This window comes from Humulus lupulus, chromosome 2 (assembly GCF_963169125.1).
Source record: "Humulus lupulus chromosome 2, drHumLupu1.1, whole genome shotgun sequence".
In the NCBI taxonomy this organism is placed as follows: Eukaryota; Viridiplantae; Streptophyta; class Magnoliopsida; order Rosales; family Cannabaceae; genus Humulus; species Humulus lupulus.
This window is the reverse complement of record NC_084794.1, coordinates 14,290,085-14,311,513: the sequence shown is the minus strand read 5'-3', so window position 1 is coordinate 14,311,513 and position 21,429 is coordinate 14,290,085. Positions and strand designations below refer to the sequence as shown.

General features: G+C 39.0%; 2 protein-coding genes across 2 annotated transcripts; both read right to left on the bottom strand.

Annotated features, from left to right (window-relative positions):
* Nucleotides 1-1,719: 1,719 nt before the first annotated feature.
* LOC133813943 (protein FAR-RED IMPAIRED RESPONSE 1-like) lies at nt 1,720-3,072 on the bottom strand. Its single transcript, XM_062246970.1, has one exon. The coding sequence runs from the start codon at nt 3,070-3,072 to the stop codon at nt 1,720-1,722; it is 1,353 nt and encodes a 450-aa protein (XP_062102954.1).
* Nucleotides 3,073-3,112: 40 nt separating this feature from the next.
* On the bottom strand, nt 3,113-3,655 carry LOC133813942 (protein FAR1-RELATED SEQUENCE 5-like). Its single transcript, XM_062246969.1, has one exon. The coding sequence runs from the start codon at nt 3,653-3,655 to the stop codon at nt 3,113-3,115; it is 543 nt and encodes a 180-aa protein (XP_062102953.1).
* Between the last annotated feature and the right edge of the window lie 17,774 nt (nt 3,656-21,429).

Sequence of the window (21,429 nt, the reverse complement as noted above, 5' to 3'; positions counted from 1 at the left end):
TTAGACCAAATATATATATGGCCAACTATTCCAACGGAATGACTCCCGCTCATCATTTCTTTATATAAATATATATGTACTAGCCTGAACTTTGATTTATAGGGTGTTGATTTATTTTTTATTTTAATATACAATTGTAACTTATGGTTTTGGTTACCCGTATAAATTTTTTTATATTAAAAAAATATTAATTGAATAAGAATATAAATATCTTTCTATATAAAAGTAGTATATTCAAATTGTTAGTATACTTCAAATGTAATAGCTAACTGCACATTATTTACAAAATTTAGCACAAAAATTTAATATAAGTTACACAGATGTTGCTCTAGGATTCACATCTATATTTTAATTTTCTTTTGCTAGAACTCATGGCCTTCAACTTTTATATTAATTTTTTTTTACTTGAAAGATGACTAACAACTATTTATTTAGCTTTTTATAATTGTTGAAATACATGGTTAAATTATTTTCTTAATAATGAGATTTTGATTGTAAGCTTGATATTTTATAATTTAAAATTCTAGTTATTTAAAATACAATGTTTAAAATCATATAGGAATTTGGGTTATTTTAAAAAAAAAAAAATTTAGTTTATATTATATGCAATATATTTATGAAGGACAGAGTGCTTAAATTTGACAAATCATTACAGGCGACCGAAGCACTCGTTAGGGTGATTACACAAGATCTGGACTAGTTTCGATTCACCAAGACACTAGTTCGGGTCAGAAGTATGACGCTGGACTCGTTTGGATGCACCGAGTCACACATTAGTGTGATCATCACCCTTTCAGCGCTCTTTTAGGTGCACTGGCTTCCATGCAAATCATTACGGGTGACCAAGGCACTCGTTAGGGTGATTACACAAGAGTTGGACTCGTTTCGATTCACCGAGTCACGTGTTCGAGCCAAGAGTCAGGCGCTGGACCCGCTCGGATGCTAATCTCTCATAAATTGAGAACTAATTTGGTAACCTTTTAGTAATTATGTTACTAGGTTTGATATATGGAATATTTTGATAGTGTTTAGTGTTACTTATGGTACTAACATCCTTAATACCCCATTTACTTGCCCAACAACCCTACTAATGCAGTGAACCACATCATTTGTACTACAATTTGCAACCTTTGAGCTAATCTACCATAATTTGAGAATTAATTTAGTAACCATTCACTAATAAGGTTACTAGGTATGACATTTGAAACAATTTGTATATGTCTGGTATCACTAAAAGTACTAATATCCCATTTAATTACTCGAGAGCCCTACTAACATGGAAACCACGTCATTTTTACTTACAAATTGCAACTTCCAAGCAAATGTCTCACAATTAGATAGTTAATTTGGTAACCATTCACTAATTAGGTTACTAGGTGTGATATTTGAAAGATTTTGACCGTGTCTAGTGTTACTTATATCTCCAATATCTCATTTACTCACTCAACATCCCTTATAATGAAGAGAAATACATCATTTATACTCACAATTTGCAACCTCTGAGCTAATAAATCATAAATTGAGAACTAACTTGGTAACAATCCACTAATTAGGTTACTAGTTATGATATTTAGAGCATTTGACTATGCATAGTTCCACTAATTGTACTAACATCCCCTAATATCCCACTTTGTTACTCAGGATAGTGATCTATTAAGAGATAGTGATCTTATAAATAATATCCTGTACACAATAACATTGTGTCCTGTAGGTTGCGCATTACACATGATTATCATAATTATTCCCAAAAGACTCCTGCGTTGAATAAGGCATGTCACTTTCACCTCCCGCGTTTTCATTCCCCGATTCTGTGTACCGATCGATACTAACACTACTTGTGCTTGCCCCTCTTCCTATTCCAGTTGTGCGGCCACGATTGGGACATGTTCGACTGTTGTGACCAAGGGCACCACATGCTCCACATGCCCTTTGTCTGAAACCTGATCTGTCTGTTGAAATCTCATGCCCGTTGTCCCTTCGCTGCCCTGGATTTCCCTGACCTTTTGTCTTGACTCTAACTGGGTCTTGCATTATGTTAGGATTTTCTCGGTACGATCTCCTCGTGGATGCGCCCTGTGATACTCCTTGGATGTCCATACCTTCCTTGAAAATGGCAGTGAGACGAGCAATTTCCTCCTTTGCTGTGTTATAATATTGTGGTGACTTAGACGCGTAGAAGTTCATCATGGTAGCATCTGAATTAAGTGCATCGAATCTTGACATTTCGCAATGCACAGACTCTTCTTGAATAGGTTGGCTTATCTCCATGTTTTCCGGATGGGATTTTGCATGCAAGCTCCACCGTTTGAGGAGCAGTGAATTTGGGATTATTCTTACGCAATAGGACTTCATCATTGCCCAAATATGTCTACATGGGCAACCATTAGTATCGTAGAATAAGCAACTGCATTCGAAATGGTTTGTTCCAAGAGTACGAGTGACCTTATATCTTGTTTGACCGTCTCGATAATTTCCAACATTGAAGATAGTGTGATTTTCATGATCTTCATAGTTGTTGATGAAATACGCATTTTCTCTTTTGATTTCCGACTCCACTTTGTAGTACATTTCTCGGGTGTAGAATTTTGCACACTGATCATAATAAATACTTAGAGCATCTGAGGATAAAAGATTGGGGAGCATGTGCTTCGTTGTAAAGTCATTTTCTCTTTCGATGTGCCGTATTTTTGTCACTGCGATGTCAATGGCCGTAACGAACTCACGTAGGGTGTATCTCTTCAAAAGGAATTTTTTAAGGCAGAAATTCATTAACTCGCAGAGCTGTGTTGTTCTCATTCCAGCAACAAACTGCCCATGGAGGTAGGTTTCTGCCCACATTCTCTTTCTTCTGTATTGGAGTTGGCACCATTCGTTGTCTTCCATTTGATATGTCTCCATCAACTCTTTCCATTTGTTCTCAAACACCTCCTCGTTGTAGTATGAGTACATCAAATTATTGAATGCTTTTGTGAATCCAAGATCATTAGCAGCCCTAGATGCATTTGTGCTTAGATGCCAAGCACATAATCGATGTGTGGATTCTGGAAGTATTTCTTTTATTACCTCACGCATTGCATTATCCCCGTTTGTGACCACGACTAAAGGTTTTTTTTTATGGTGACATTCTAAGAATGCTATTAGCATCCATGAGTAAGTCTCCATTTTTTTCATTTACTTGCAACGCAAACCCAAAAACACAAGTGGATAAATGGTGGTTGACACCCATCAAAATGCACAATGTCTTATTGTACGTGTTGGTCAAGTACGTTGTGTCAAATGTTATCACATCCCCGAATGCCCAGTAGTCAATTCTTGCAGTCCCATCGGCCCAGAATACGTTGGCGAGTCTGTTTTCTGTGTCAACTTGGTGGTACAGAAAAAAATTTGGATCTCGCGCAGAAAGACAATCCAAGAATCCTAATGCACCTTCCGCATCAGTTTCCAGTTTTTCTTCCCTAATTGCTCCTGCGATTCTATTGTACACATCTCTGACTTGACATGGCATTCTCTCATAACCTCCCGACTGCATAGCAATATGGGTCATAATCTGAGAAGTTTTCATCCCGACTGATTTCATTGAACGAACTTGTGCAAGCAAATCGTCGAACACCACACGATTATTCTTGAGGAATTGCAACTCAGGGACCGATACCATTTCATGATTATGTTCGTGGCTAAATTCTTTGGCCAACCATAAGTCGTTATCTTTCATATGAACCACTTTGAGAGCTGCCTGACATCCAGATCTTGTGATTGGCCTTGATCATTTTTTGCGATTGGGCATATTCACATATTCGCTCCGTCTATAACCTTCTCTTGTACAAACCCACCTTCTCATTGATACTACCCCATTTCTTCTCTTCTCGTCATCCGACCTTTTGCCAAACCCCATCCACTTTGCATATATTTCGTAGAACGACTCCCACTTATCAACTGAATCTAGATACTTACCAACAATGTCCATTTTTTCTAGTTCGTTAACTGTTTTAGTTATATTTAACTCATGTATTATCGAAGCCCACTAAGGATTTGAACTTGTATCAATGTCTACCATCTGTAAAGAAATTGTAAAATTTCTTAAATTTACCATGTTATATTTGTTCAGTTTAAATTATATATGGATTTTGGAATAAGCCCATTTATTATTGGGCATTTTGACATGCTATTGTGATTGGGCTACATCTTTAAATGAAAATGGGCCCACAGTATGTGTGTTGTACTTTTAGTAATACCCATATTTGCTAGGCCATGACTAGTTGGCAAAAAATGATATTCAAATGTACTTTCAGGCCTTGGTATTATTATAAAAAATTATATTTTTTGACAAGGGTTTTGTGTAAGTAATAATGTGGAATTTTATCAAATCTTTAAACATTATCCAAAAAAGAGAACTAAAAAATTATAGAAATGAGATTTTTCTGATTGTATATTCTTTATTTAAAAAAATTAAAAAATCAGTAATTATGACTAGACTACATGTATTACATATGTATAACTTAAAAATATTGTGATTTCATAAAGCCACATGTATGACTACATAGATTTAACTACGGATAATATCATCATTATACCACCAACATATATAAACGTTTATGGAGCACTAATATCTTTACTAACATGTACATATTATTTTTCGTTAATTAAGACTTAGATTAAAATAAATAAGAATGTATCCACATGCATGATTCACAAGTAAGAATACATTTCCAGTTAAAAAATTCGTGTATTTAAAAAATAAATGCATGATACATACCTTCGTAGCTGATGTAGTGTTACTTGTAGTGGTGCTCTAGCTTGACTATTTATCATGTAAGATGGCTGTTTTATTAAACCAAACATTGCATTAGGAAAGATATATAGATAGATTGCTCAACAATTTAATTGAAAATAAAGAATGTATTAGGGTGAATAAAAATTAGTAGATATTAAACAGACCTTGAGATCCTAACTTTGCTTAACATACGTGCATTACCATATCTATTTGATAGATACGTAACTGTAGAGCATCATCATCAAAGAGAGTTGGAAATATGTCTTCCAATTTTATTAATTTTTTTTTTTTTTTTTGTAATGAAAGTGTTTTGGTGGACTTGTGCTAAACTCATGCATCGTAGCTACCACCTTATAAATTGACTTGTGCGGGGAAGGTCAGGTTATGCAATTAAATGCATATCTTTAATACAATAACTAATAACCATATAATACATTAAATTTGGTAGTTGAATCATGGTGTAACTACACTAATATTTTCCTGCAGTTTGCTTCCCTAACCCTATTTAATAGTATGTGATAGAATTCCCTTTATATATGAAATCATCATTTAATGCTTGAAAGTGCACCTGAGACCAATCACCTAAATGGATACACACATAAAGTATATGTGACAATTCTTAAAGAGAAAAGTCAACAAGTTTCTTGAATAAGTAAAAACATTTTTCTATGTTATAAAGCTTACCCAGTCCATGGCTCACGACTCCATGTTTTGTAATAAGTAGAAAATCAAAAGGTCAATTGTAATATTTGACTAACATTAAAAAAATACTTCAATCGATTATTTTATTTCCAATTCAATTTCCAACGTTTATCTTAAAATATATATATAGTAACTGTTTACTGAGATTTTCGGAAACTATATTAATAAAAAGTAAGCGAGATTAATGATATGGGATTTAGAAGATATAAACAAGATTTTTACGTGGTTGAGGCGTTAATGAGCCTTAGTCCACGAGACAGTTGTATTAGAGCTTGGAAAGTCTATAATAATGGAGTTTTTATCTACATTTTGGCAGAGTAACTGTATATCAGCCAAACTGAGGTCCCTTCTCCAGTGCTCTATCACCTGTATTTATAGGCTCACAGGAGCACTGGGCTTGGGTCGGGCTGACCCGAGCCTAACAAGGATATAAATACCACTGGCTTCTCTATCAGAAGCCCAATACAAAGGATAAAAATATAAAAGACAAAGAATGATTAGAGCCCACTAGGGCAACCCAAGGCCTATCTATCTCCCGAAAAAATGGGGCTTTTGGTCTAGGCATTTCGAGTTACGAGGCAGATTCAGGGGACAAGATTAGTCAGTGTAGTGGCGGCACAGGTCTGAACCAGCGGAGTGCAATCCTGAGGTGGCCTTTTCCGCAGGTGAAAAGTGGGGACAACTCCCATGCATCATGGGGCGGAGTCAGGGTCACGGGTGCTTTATCCTGCCAACCCTGAGGACTTGACCCGGGTTCGTTTACCTCTGTCCCTCTTCATTTACCGTAGGCCCGGATAGTCTACATAGAGCCTGGATTGTTTACCAGGCTTCGGGACCGTTTGCATACATTTTGATTGTAACCCCAAACAGTTGTATGCCTCCCGGATGATCGTTCCGGATCATCCATCCTGGACATCGTCCGGGTCTGGACCTACACTTGGGCCGTCGATGTCGATCTTTCCCTGCCAAATGGGCTTGGGCTGGGCCCAACCCCAATTGCCCAGTTAGCGGGCCTGGACCACCGTCCCGGGCCCAAGGCAGGAAATGGGGATAACAGTAACCATTTCTACCATTTGAATATAAGTACATAATCCCATGATTCGTTTGTGCCATTCCTAGAGTATTTAAATTTGAGAAAATCTCTAGGATTGGTTATTTGCTCTAGTATAAGATTCTTATTTACATATGGAGGGAGTGACCATGTTCTATGTCTTATTCAAAGGGCCAAGATCTGGTGTGTTCACCAACTGGAAAGTTGCCCATGAAGAGTTCTTATTAGTATGGATTTGAGTTCTTATTTATGTTTTATTGTATTTTGCCGTTTATGGTGATGTTTTGGATGACTCCTGACTAAATCTTTAATATTATTTATTGACTACTTATCATGTCTCTTCCTAAAAACTTGTTTAAAAAACTCAAGAACACTTTTAAAAAAATGAACAAAAGTTACTTGTAGAGAAATATAAAGGAACTTTAATACATTTAATACTCATAAAAAGTTACAATCAAGATCATTTCCTCCTCATCATTTTAAACCATACGTGGTAACAGATAAAAAAGGACATCTAATGATACCAAATTAGTTATCCTAATGCCAAGGTATTTCCAAATGCATGATATGCATGGATCACCAATAATGGCTTTATACACCATATGAAATGAGTCTATGAATCTTTATTCTAATGCTAATAATTAGAAGTAGTACAAAGGAGGAAAGTTTTCATCATATCTCAGTCAATTTGAACGACATCTGGATCGTCAAGGTCCAAGTCGCCTAAGTCAGCAGCCCTCTCAGTGTGCTCTTCAACTTCCCTCAGTTTCTCGATACAAGCTTGTGCAGCCTCCACTATGGTGTACAACATGCCAGCTAGCTCCAGAGACGCAAGATGTCCCTTCTTTTCATGCGAACCACCAACACCACGGAGACGTCGGTCTCAAGCTCAGAGTGACTCTTGAATGACGCAATTTGTACATCCACTTGTACCAGCCGAACGAAGACGCTTACTACGGACTGAAGCAGGAGTTGAACGACGAACACTTTTCGACCCAGATGAGTTGTTCATCGTCACAGTTCGGGTGGGGGTCATGAAGTCTTCAGACGACATCTGTAGTGAATTACCACACGGTTCGGGGATACTTTACAACAAGAGTGAAATCTGCCTAGTTTTATATTATGGTAGAGCTGCAATAATCACTTGTTGGTCCATTTTATATCACCACTAGATTTTTTATAATGTATTTTTATTTTAGTAATGTATCAGGTAAAGCCATGTTTGATTGAATAGAAAGATAAGTTTCATTTAATAAACATGGGTTAATGGAATGTATTTGAGTTTATTGCTCTGAGTTCAGAGAAAGGTTTACTCTATTTACCTTTAAAAATGCGTACTCCATTCTGCTATCATGTTGTCTTTTATGTTCAACATAGGTAAGACTAAGTATTTATTTTAGTCTCAGTCTGAAGTGTTTTATTTTTTATCCAGCTGAAATTAAATATGGTATAATCATAAAAGAGGAAACCCTTGCACTGCACGAAGCATGCATGAAAAAAGGAAACAAAATGGGATAACGTGTTAAAAGTAAATTTATAAAGTAGATAACTACTGTAAAGAATATTATATTCAACATATATGATTTAAAAAAAATTCTTGTCTTATGCTTACAGGAAGGACCATTATGTACAAAAATTTTCAAAAATTCTATTGCATGTTTAATTAGTAAGTTATTATGTACATCTACTTATAGTTGAATGCATGCACTCAATATATAATACAAAATAATTAGATAGATTAAATAATAGAAATACAAAATATTCTTATACTTATCCATGAAAACCATTAGAAGATTGTCAATTGATCTATAGGATTTGTACCGAGTCACGCATTAGTGTGACTAAGACCATCTCGGCGGGTGACCGAGGGACTCGTTGGGGTGATTACCGAAGATCTGGAGTTGTTTCAATTCACCGAGATAGGGGTTCGAGTCAGGAGTGCCAAGGTGGACTCACTCGAATGCACCGAGTCACGCATTAGTGTGACTAACATCATCTCGGTGCTCTTTTAGATGCACTGAATGCCACACAACTCATCACGGGTGACCGAGGAACTCATTGGGGTGATTACCCAAGATTTGGACTCATTTTGATTCACTGATACAGGGGTTCAGGTCAGGAGTGCCGAGCTGGACTCGCTCGGATTGTCTCATGCATTAGTGTGACTAACATCGTCTCGGCGCTCTTTCGGATGCACCGACTACCACGCAACTCATTACGGGTGATTGAGGGACTCGTTAGGATGATTACCCAAGATCTGGACTTGTTACGACTCACTGAGATAGGGGCTCGATTCAGGAGTGCCAAGCAGGACTCGCTCGGATGCACCGAGTCACTCATTAGTGTGACTAACATCGTCTCGGCACTCTTTCGGATGCACTGACGGCCACGCAACTCATCACGGGTGACCGAGGGACTCGTTGGGGTGATTAACCAAGATCTGGACTCATTTCGATTCACCGAGACAGGGGTTCGAGTCAGGAGTGCCAAGCTAGACTCGCTCGGATGCACTGAGTCACGCATTAGTGTGACTAAGATCGTCTTAGTGCTCTTTCGGATGCAACGACTGCCACGCAACTCATCACGGGTGACCGAGGGACTCGTTGGGGTGATTACCCAAGGTCTGGACTCGTTTTGATTCACCAAGACAGGGGTTTGAGTCAGGAGTGCCAAGCTGGACTTGCTCGGATACACCGAGTCACGCATTAGTGTGACTAACATCGTCTCGACACTCTTTCGGATGCACCGACTGCCACGCAACTCATTACGGGTGACCGAGGGAATTGTTGGGGTGATTACCCAAGATCTGGACTCGTTTCGATTCACCGAGACAGGGGTTCGGGTCAGGAGTGCCAAGCTGGACTCGCTCGGATGCACTCACACATCAGTGTGACTAACACAGTCTCTGCGCTCTTTCGGATGCACCGATTACCACGCAACTCATCATAGGTGACCAAGGGACTCGTTGGGGTGATTACCCAAGATCTGAACTCATTTCGATTCACTAAGACAGGGGTTTGAGTTAGGAGTGCCAAACTGGACTCGCTCGGATGCACCTTGATTGCAACCAAATAAATTAATCCAAACCATAAGCTAATATCATCCACACCATGTCTTTATAGCAATGAAATCCATCCACACCATGACCCATTATGAAAAAAAAAACAAGATAAAACAATACAGAACTACATCAGATTGATTAGTTTCATATCTAGTTAAACATCCGTACACATGGAAAGAAGTCCAAAGCAGAGAGGTTTAATAACATGCTACTATTGTTTTGGCATTCTTAATGGTCATAAATGCCACAAGTCCAAAACTAGTCAGGAGTATCATACCAATCCACCCAGAAAATGAATATAGTACCAAAAGCAGTAGTGTAACTTGTTTTCTAAACATAAAGTTTTCGTGAAACAAAATTCTTAGAAGCACTTCGAGTCCTAGACGACACAGCAGGTATCATGTTTGCCCGTTTTGCTTTCTTTGTCGAAAAACGCACGTCGGGTATGTCTTTGCTCGGACTGCCTAGACATTAGATGGTGGACCAGTTTCCTCTTCCAAATAAATAACAGTGTCTCCACTAGCTAGCCCAAATTCAAACTCAAAGTGGTCCTCACTCTCCCTAAGCACTTGCTCCATATTTGATTCAGCTCGTGGAGAACAATCTCATTGCTGAAACAGTATCGCTCCGCCATGGTATCAAACTGCATACAAGTAAACATTAAATACAAGTGTTAAAAATTATAATTTCACTAATAAGTTGATTTAAATCAAAATAATGTACCCTCGTACCTCATATACCGTATCATTCCCATCTCCTAGTCCTTCTATATATTTCATAACATAAAGACTACTATCAAACTCAGAATTTTGTAGAGGCAGACGGTAACGACCCAAATTTTCTAATAAGGCTTGGAGCCTTGATTAGTGTGCCTGGAGGGCAATAATTATTATACTGTATTAATTTATGTGAATTTAATGAATATGTGGTTAGAATGCATGTTTAGGTGAAATAAATATGCATGTGGGGCCCATTTGGTTGTTAGGGGAAAATTGGTAATTTTAGCCTGTTGAGGGCATAAATGAAATATATGAGATGTTGTTGATATAACGGTGATATATTTGTGATGCACGTTCCGAGACGGTCCTAGGGAGTCGTTTAACTAGAAAGTCACAACGAGGTCAAATACTCAGCTTGGGAGGAGCCAAGGGGTATTTTGGGAATATTATTAGGTGATCGGGAATTATTGAATAGCGATTAGCAAGAGCAATAGTTTAGACATGTCGGGATTAAATGGGGATTTTTAGGTACACTTGAGGATTTAGCGGGGTGTGTTAAAAGACAAAATTGCCCTTGGAAAGGTTTGAGAACTTAAGTTAGCTTAAAGGGTATTGAGGTAATTTTAGGCAGATGGATAAGCTCAATTTGGGGGCTGGGACTCTAGAATCAGCTAGCAAAAGAAGACAGAAGAACAAAAAGGGGAACCTAATCTCTCTGCCTCTCTCTATCGATGCTCTCTTTCTCCCTCTCTAAGGTGACTGGTTTTGAAGGATTCTAGGCTAGAGTTCAAGGGATTCAAGGATGGGAATTGGGAGATAGACCCAGGCTCAAAGGTAAGTTTTATTCAGTATCTTGATTGAATTCTGCAGAGAAATATTAAGGTTAAGAGCTGATATGTGTGGCTGTTTGGTGGATTCTTGGGGATGAAGCTTTCCTAGGTTCAGTTTGGGAATATGAGGGATTTGCTTGGAGTTGGATTTGGAGAAGGCTTAGGGGTGAATTTCTACTTGAGGTAAGGGTTTTATGCATCTCTGATATGTATTAGCTGCTATGGTTTAAGTTTCTGGTTTATTGGTTTAAGTTTTATAAAGTTTTAAACAAATTTGTGAATTGGGGATTTTATTGTGTGTTTAGGCTTGTTGTTGATGTTTCTGAGTTATTAGATAGTTTATATGGGGTTTTGGATTGAATTTGAGACTTAGGTATGCCTTGGTATTGATTTGGGAGTGTTTTGGCTCGGGAAAATGTTGGGGAAAAACCCAAAAATCTAGGTTGCAAAGGGGCGCCGCGGTGCTAGGCTGAAGCAGGGGACGAGGGTCATTTTGGGAGCCGCGGCCCTCATTGAGTGGCGCCGCGGCGCTAGGCCATTTCTAGGCAGGGAAAAATTGTGGTTTTTAGGCTTTTTCCCAAGGGGCTCGAGGGACACTTCCGCCACTTTGTGTGGGGTTCCGAGAGGTCTCGAGGGCTCGGGTTTGGTTCTGAGAGATGCTTTTGAATTGGTTAGTAATGGGGATGCAATTTGTGTGTTGTGACTAGGTTCTCGGAGAGGCTCGGATTAAAGGACCGTGCTCGAGGGTTCAGTGCTTAAGGAGCTCGAAACACAGGTAAGAAAACTACTATTTCCCATAGAGCATGAGTTGTAGGGCTCGACCCTGTATGATTGTGTTGTGAGGTTTGACCCTTTGATTGAGTTTATGTATGCTTAGCTTGTTGATTAGCTTTATCATATGTGAATGTGTTGATTGAACGGCATGAGCCGTGCATGGTGAAGACCGATAACGACAGAGGCCGAGAACGACAATGGGCTAGGAATGGCGATAGGCACGTGGAGTGCAAGGCCGAGTGCAGCAAGGGGCTAGGGCCGGAAGCAGCGTTTAGCACGCTGAGTACGAGTTGCTAGGTTAGATCCTAAAGGATACCTAGGATATCCTCACGGTATGGATCGCGAATCCAAGGCCTGGTAAAGCGCCTGGGACGGCATGGCCGTATGTGTTTAGCTTATTGGTGGCCTGATTATATGCTAAGTGTTTGTTATGTATATGTTATCTGTTTGTAAGGGTTTTCTTGCTGGGCTTCGGCTCACAGGTGCTCTGTGGTGCAGGTAAGGGCAAGGGGAAAGTCAACCAACCATGAGTACGGAGAGCGTGAAGCGACGCGTACATGTTTGGCCTGCCTGGCTGCCACAGCCAGTGGTTTTTGGGAGATGGTTGTATTAAAACCTAGATTTTTTCATCTAGTCGACTTGATTTGTAATTATATGTTGTAAATATTTCTAAACAGTATCTTGGGATCCCAAGTGTCAAACACTCAATGATTTATAGTAAATTGTATTATTTTCAAAGTTTATTTCACTGTTTATGATTTAATTACACTTTTGACCTAAAACCTCGATTAGCGAGTTAAATGCACGTTTAAAACTCACTTAGTAACAAATCTAAGGAAGTAGGGCGTTACAACTTGGTATCAGAGCGAGCCAAGGTTTATTGGTTTTGGAGATTGACCGAACATGTACACTCCCCGGCAATGGCGCCAAAAACTTATTGCGATAATTTTTCTATGCAAGTGCACACAGTCGCAATTCGTAATAAAATGGTAAAAACCAAGTATCGTCCTCAAGGACTGATTTATCAATTACCAATCAATCAATCTTTTTAATTCTATTTGATTAAACAATTTTCCGAGATTTTAAACTAGGAAAAATACTAACGAAGCACATTGAAGAATTAAACGAATTAACAGAGAAAATAAAATTAGGACAATTATGTTCCTCTATTTTCCACCCTCTTATTTCCTAATGGAAGAATTTATATCCCGTTCTCCTTATTCAAGAATAAGTTGCAAAGACAATTCATAATCTGGTCATGATTTATGAAATTCAATCTAAATGACAACTTCCTATATTTCTATGGTAAGTTGAATCATGTAGAAGGCATTAGCCACGCAACTCAGAAAAATATGCAAATAATCTAGATACTTTCGTTCTAAATTAAATTTTCATCCAAACAATCAAAGCATATCAAATTTTACTTTTCAGATTTCAATTTGATTCATAAAATAGCAATTAGAGGTGATCAATCAATAATCGCACAAATAACATAGATTATAAGGAATTGAAAGAGATGAAGAAGAACATCAATTTTGCATTAAACCATAACGAGGGTTTCCAAAAGATTCACATAAAAGCCCTAAAAAAGAATTTAGCCTATGATATTCATTCTAGCCATATGATAGTTCAATTACAAACATGAAAATTTAAAGAAAAAGATAAAAAAAAAACCAGCAATCAATCCTCCAAGATGGTATTCTTACTCCAGCCGTCGTTCTCCCTTTTTGCCCTGTCTCAGCCGCATATATGTTTCCCAAAAATCCCTACTAAAAATTCTCTCTGGAAAAGACTCAATTGCCCATCAAAAGTAATCAGATATGTCAAAAATCGCGAAACCAGCGCTGTAGCGCTACCCTTGTAGCGCTGTAGCGCTAAAGTCAGAAACGAATTGGGGGAAAAACTGGGCACCAGCGCTGTAGCGCTAAAGTCAGGAACCAAATTCCTGAAAACTGCGTCCAAGCGCTGTAGTGCTAAAGTCAGAGCCGAGATTCTTCAGAACTTCTTCCTAGCGCTACGGCGCTCCTTTAGTGGCGCTGTAGCGCTACTTACAGAACCAAGAAAATTCACAAATCCGTCCCGATTTTGTTCCACTTTCGCTCATTTTCATCAATTGTATCACTTTAACATTAATCACCCTGAAACAAGAACAAACGAGCATAATTATGAAATAAAATAATCCTAACTAATGAAAAATAGCCTAAAAACTAGGACCATAAACGAGCCTAAAACTCGTTTATCAAACTCCCCCAAACTAAATCTTTACTCGCCCTCGAGTAAATACCAAGTTAAACTAACAAAACGAAACAAACACAAAACGAACAAGCTAAACCATCATTGCCATCTTCACAGCTTTGCCAAAACTCGTGAAATCTCAATTGCGATAATAATAACCAGAATTTCAGCTCAATTGCCTTAAAGTCCAATTTGTAAAGTTCAATTAGGGAAATCAATAATATATCATGAAAATGACTGCAACACTTGGACTCTATCATACATGCTCAACTCAATCCAGACAATTCCACAAACCAATTTTTCAATATGCTTGCATTACTTAACCTTCTCCACTAATGTCAATGACACGTGTTTTGAAATCAAAAGGGCTTTCACGGGTTATAGCGTTAGGCTTAGGCAAGGGTAGATGAAATTGTCATTTAGGCTCAATCGTTACCATAAGCATATAAACTTTACACCCAATTTTGATATTCACAACACAATTTAACACAACCCAAAGATCCTCTTTATTTCCAAAGATTGAGAAATATAAACACCAGAGAGTTTTTTTTTAGAAGAACATATATACTACCTTTCCCCCAAACTATGCATTTTAATGGGGACAACAAAAGAAAAGTAGTTTCTCTCAAATCTTTTATTTTTTATTTTTTTTATTATTATTTCTCAATCTTTTCTTGAATTATTTCTATTGCCAACACCAATGCACAAGAGTAACACCCATTATAAATCAATCCCCTATTAGATTTTATAAGCTCATGGTACAAATCTAGGAATGGAAAGATAATAAGGTATTCGGTTAAGCTCAAAACAAGTGTTTAACAATAACAGGTGAACTTTTAGGCTCAAAGAGGGTATCTAGGGAAAGTTAAATCAAGGTTGGCTTGAAAAGCACAATCGATCCAATAAAATTGCCTAAATCACTTTTCAAAACACATGTCATCAAGGATTCCGCCTCAAAGGCCAAATAATGCAAGTTCTATCAAATTCAAATTATCATACCACCAACCTTAGTAAAACACATATAATAAAATAAAAAATGTTTCATTTTCAAAACATATTAAAAATTTCCCACAAAACCTTTAAATTAAACTCTAAAACAATTGAACCAAGCACACAGTTGAATTCAATTTCCTTTTCATGAGCAAAGACAAAGCAACAACATACAAGAATGATGGCTTAACAGTTACACTAAACAACCACAGAAAATAACACAAAAGACTAAGAGCTAAACTAAACAACGCAAAAAAATAAAAATAAAATAGAATAAGCTCCCCCCCCCCCCCCCCCCAAACTAAAGACGCACATTGTCCCTAATGTGATAAAGAAAAGAACAGAGGAAGAGAACTTACCTGACCAGCCACATCAGTATGGCGGCGGTGGTGGTTGGAACGAAGGATCTTCGAAAGGCTGAGATTGCAGAGGTTGAGGTGCAGGAAAACCAGCAAAAGGCGGGGGTGGAGGCGGGTAAAATGGAGAGTACGGTGGATAGGGCGGTGGTGGAGCAAAATAAGTGCGATTCGAATCATCTAGCGACCAGCGGCTCACCAAATTGTTTAATTGAGCCACATGACTCACTTCATAATCATATCGCTGGCCCAAATACTGATTCACCATATGTTGCTGCTGAACCACATATTGATTTTTTTGGATTAGATAATCCAACTTGTCATTAACTTGCTGCAAGCTGGAATTGCTACTGCCACCCAACAAAAATGGTTCAGCCTCTTCCTCCACATCAGCTTCCACACGGCGCTTTCCCTTTTTTCTTGCTTGCAGCACATAAAGAGCAGGCTCAGGATAGTCATTCATCAAATTGATGGACAACGGTTGCTGCAGCGAATGATAAATATTAGTAACAAATTCCGGGACACCAGCCTTACAACACAACATTGTGATGACGGATCCATGGGCTAAACCTCCAGTAGTGTGCCCTTTTTCAATGAAATTAATGTTGTCCTTGATCCAAATACCCGGATTAACACTCATGCCCTGCATCAATGCGTACATCAATAGGGCTCGATCTTTAGTCATATCAGACACATGACTAACCGGCATAAATCGAGCACACACAAAGAATGCCCAAAATCTCGCCTCAATGTTAAGCTGGCACGATGCTATACTTTTAGGGAGACGTCCAGATAAATTCCAAGGAGCGCCTTCAAAGCACAGTTTATCAGCCATAGCCGCAAAATCTATAGATGCATGCAAGAACTGGGCATATTCCTCCTCCTCCTGTTTTATATGCGGGGCTTTGAACACCTTATTAATCGCTTCAGCAGTGAAAGGCACACATTTACCTCGAACAAAGACTGTGTCATTGTGTTTGTCTCTTAAGTTCTCATAAAACTCATACACCAATGATACATTAGCCTGTGCCAATCTAGTTACAAAATCACCCCATTTCCTATTCATGAGATTCGCCCGAACCTGTTCAAAAATTGGATGAGCAAAAGGTTCAGACTGAAATTCCACTTCACGCTCAGGAATCAAAGGCTTTCTGACAAATTTCTCATATCGCTCTTGAGCCTTGAAATTGATAAACCGAGTCTCATCATACTCATGCTCAGTACTGTCCTCCCTTGGTTGAGACGCAGATGCTTGCCCCTTTCCCTTATCCTTATTTCTACCCGCTCTACTCTTGGGGGCCATTATCTATATTATCACCAAACCCACAAGATAAAATTTTTACAGCACCTCCCCTACCAATGGACCCTTTTCCTCTTCCTTAACAGTTACAATATTCAATCTTTCAAGCAAATCAACTAAAATCCCCAAACCCAAGCCACAGAAAGGATCCACCCTCTTCAATCAATCAAAACAAGCCAATCCCAAATACCACAAAAAATCTGAGGGGAAAAGGATGAGGAACCACTTACCCAACCTTGCAATGGACTCCTTTATGCTTGAATTAGGACAGCCCCTTGAGAATTTCCATCTCCATCAAGAAATTAAATCAGTGAGTTTTTAGGGTTTCAAATGATTGGGGAAATTTGATTGGGTTGGAGAAGAAATCAAAGAAATGAGAGAAATAGAAGAAGAAATAAATGAGAGAGAGAAAAGGTGTGATGAAATTTCTGGGGAGAGGTTGAAAGGAGGAAACTATGGAGCTATGAAGGAGATGGGGGAACACGATCTGGGAGAGAGATGGGGGAGAGACCAAATGAAGAAGAAAAAAAAGAAAAAGAAGGAATGAGGGGGAAATAAACGAAACCCCTCTCATTTAAAAAAAAAACTGAACAGAGCGCTACAGCGCTAAAGGAATAGCGCTGTAGCACTAATGCACAGATTGGGACTCTGGCCTCTGGAACCAGCGCTGTAGCGCTAGTATAACAGCGTTGTAGCGCTTACTGACCCCCGAATTTCCTTTTCTTCTCTGAGAAGAGCGCCATAGCGCTGCAAGTATAGCGCTGTAGCGCTATGGCACCTGAAATCACCACATTTTTATATTTTTCATATATATATTTTTTTTTCACGATTTTCACGGTTCAAACAATACATGAAAATAAAAATAACAACTAAAAACAAAATCCCTTCATTGTTCAAAACCAAAAAAAAAAAATGAATTTACAACTGAGAATTGCCTCCTCAAAGCGCTGTCTTTAACGTCATTTAGCCGGACGCTGGATCCCTCTTCAAAGAGGCTTAAGAAGGAGGATAGACTTTGCTTGATCAAAAGTACCACCCAAGTAGGGTTTCAATCTCTGGCCATTGACTTTAAAAGAATCACCTGATTTTCCCCAAACTTCTATAGAACCATATGGAAAGACCTGAACAATAGTGAATGGTCCTGACCATCTTGACTTCAATTTCCTAGGAAAAAGTCTCAGCCTTGAATTAAAAAGAAGTACCTGCTGCCCTGGTTGGAACTCCTTCCTGAATAAATTCTTGTCATGCCAAGCCTTTGTTCTCTCTTTATAAATCTTGGCATTTTCCTAAGCCTCATTTCTGAACTCATCAAGTTCATTCAGTTGCAACGACCTTCGTTCACTGGCTGCACTCCAATCAAATTTAATTTTTTCATGGCCCAGAATGCCCTGTGCTCCAACTCAACTGATAGATGACACGCTTTACCAAACACCAACCTATAAGGAGACATACCTATTGGTGTTTTGAATGCAGTTTTGTAAGCCCAAATCGCATCATCTAACTTCTTCGACCAATTTTTCCTCGAACTGTCAACGGTCTTCTCAAGGATGCTCTTGATTTCTCTGTTTGAAACTTCAGCTTGCCCATTTGATTGAGGATGGTAAGGCAAAGCTTTTTGATGATATACTCCATAACGAGCTAGCAATGCATCAAGTTGTTTATTTACAAAGTATTTCCCTTCATCACTAATCAGAGCTCGGGGAGTACCAAATCTAGTAAAAATATGTTTATGCAGAAAATTAAGCACAGTTTTACCGTCATTGGCTCTAGTTGCTGCAGCCTCCACCCATTTGGATACATAATCCGCTGCCAATAGAATATATTCATTGTTGTAGGATGGTGGAAAAGGCCCCATAAAATCGATGCCCCATACATCAAACAGTTCCACCTCAAGAATCCCTTGTAAAGGCATTTCATTTCTCCTCGAGATATTACCAGTTCGCTGACACCTATCACAGGCTTTGACAAAAACATTGGCATCCTTGAATAATGAAGGCCAATAGAAACCACTTTGTAATACCTTGGCTGCTGTTCTTGATGCTCCAAAGTGCCCTCCACATTGTTGAGTGTGACAGTGATTAAGAATAGACTGCATCTCTTCTTCAGGAACACACCTTCTGATAATCTGATCAACACAGTGCCTATAAAGAATCGGTTCCTCCCAATAGTAGTGTTTCACCTCAGAAAATAATTTCTTTAATTGCTGCTTTGACATTTCAGGAGGCACAATCTTGGCAACCAAGAAGTTCACTATGTCTGCAAACCAAGGGACAGCTAAAGTCTCACTTACCCCAAACAACTGCTCATCAGGAAAGTTATCATTGATTTGCATTGCTTTCCTATTTTCAGTCTCCTCCACCTCAAGTCTAGAGAGATGATTAGCTACCACATTCTCGCTGCCCTTCTTGTCACGAATCTCTATGTCAAATTCTTGAAGCAAAAGAATCCATCTAATCAGGCGGGGCTTGGCATCTTTCTTTGACATCAATTATTTAATGGCAGAGTGATCAGTGTAGACAATCACTTTGTTACCAATCAGATACGGTCTAAATTTATCACAAGCAAACACAATAGCTAGCAGTTCTTTTTCTGTAGTAGCATAATTCAGCTGAGCATCATTTAGAGTCCGACTAGCATAATAGATAGACCTGAATACCTTGTCAATCCACTGTCCCAAAACTGCCCCCACTGCGTAGTCACTGGCATCACACATCAACTCAAAAGGCTACTCCCAATTCGGAGCTATCACAATTGGAGCAGAAATAAGCTTTTCTTTCAAGAATTTGAAAGCCCTCAAACATTCATCATTAAAATCAAAGACAACTCTGTTCATAAGCAGATTTGAGAGAGGCTTGGACACCTTAGAGAAATCTTTTATGAATCTTTGATAGAACCCAGCGTGACCAAGAAAACTTCTAACTCCTTTGACTGAAACTGGTGGAGGCAGCTTTTCAATGGTAGAAATTTTTGCTTTATCTACCTCAATTCCCTCACTTGAAATTTTATGGCCAAGAACAATCCCCTCTTTCACCATAAAATGACATTTCTCCCAATTCAGCACCAGATTTGCCTTCTCACAACGACGCAGCACGTTCTCCAAGTTACCCAAACAGAGGTCGAATGATGAGCCAAAAACAGAGAAATCATCCATGAATATCTCAATACACCGGTCTACCATGTCTGAAAATATGGCCATCATGCACCGTTGAAATGTTGCAGGGGCATTGCATAGTCCAAATGGCATTCTCCTGAAAGCAAATGTGCCATAAGGACATGTAAAGGTTGTTTTCTCTTGATCCTCTGATGCAATAGCGATCTGATGATACCTAGAATACCCATCCAAGAAACAGTAGTAGCTATGGCCTGCCAATCTGTCAAGCATCTGATCAAGGAAAGGCAAAGGAAAATGATCCTTCCTTGTTGCCTTATTGAGCTTGCGGTAGTCTATACAAATCCGCCACCCCGTTACAGTTCTTGTTGGAATGAGTTCATTGTTCTCATTTTTCACCACAGTCATTTCACCCTTCTTAGGTACCACTTGCACAGGGCTCACCCATGCGCTATCAGAAATTGGGTAGATCACCCCAACATCCAACCATGTAAGAATTTGCTCCAGTACTACTTTCTTCATGGCTGGATTGAGTCTCTGCTGGGCCTCTATGGATGGATTTCTATTCTCCTCCAATAAAATTTTATGCATCACTGTCGATGGGCTTATTCCTCTAATATCTGACAAGGTCCACCCAATGGCCAATTTATGCTCCCTTAGAACCCTCAACAGTTTCTCCAATTCTATCTTTGACAGGTCAGCTGACACAATGACAGGTAAAGTTTCATTCTCTCCCAAATAAGCATATTGCAAGTGATCTGGGAGGATCTTTAATTCCAACGGCGGTGGCTGCTGAATGGAGGTTAGCGGTTTATCAGTCGCATCTGCTAATTCTTGAAACTTCTTCCAATATGGTAAGAAAGAGTTTATCCAGTTTGAACATTCTCTGATCTCAGCATCATCATCATCATCGCCCTCATCACCCAATAATACTGCCTCTAAGGCATCACTGCTCATCCTTCTCTTGGAGACTGCCTTTTCTATCACATCCACACTAAAGCAACTGTCACTAGCCACCAGACACTTCAAAGATTTGAAGACATTAAAGACCACCTCATCTCCTTGAACTCTAAGCTTAAGCTCTCCTTTGTGAACATCAATAAGAGCTTGGCCTGTGGCTAGAAATGGCCTACCGAGAATGATTGGTACATCTGTATCCTCCTCCATGTCCAGAACAATAAAGTCAGCTGGAAATATGAACTTATCCACCTTCACAAGAACATCCTCAATAATACCTCGTGGATGTGTTAACGATCGGTCTGCGAGCTGTAAAGTGACAGTTGTTGGTTTTGCCTCCCCCAAACCAAGTCTTTTAAACACAGATAAGGGCATCAGATTAATACTTGCCCCCAGATCACATAAGGCGTGATTGCATTCAAACTTGCCAATGGTGCAAGGTATGGTGAAGCTCCCCGGATCTCTCAGCTTTTGGGGTAACTTCCTTTGTAAAATCGCACTACACTCTTCAGTGAGTGCTACAGTCTCATAGTCCTCCATCCTCCTTTTCTTTGACAGAATCTCCTTCATGAAT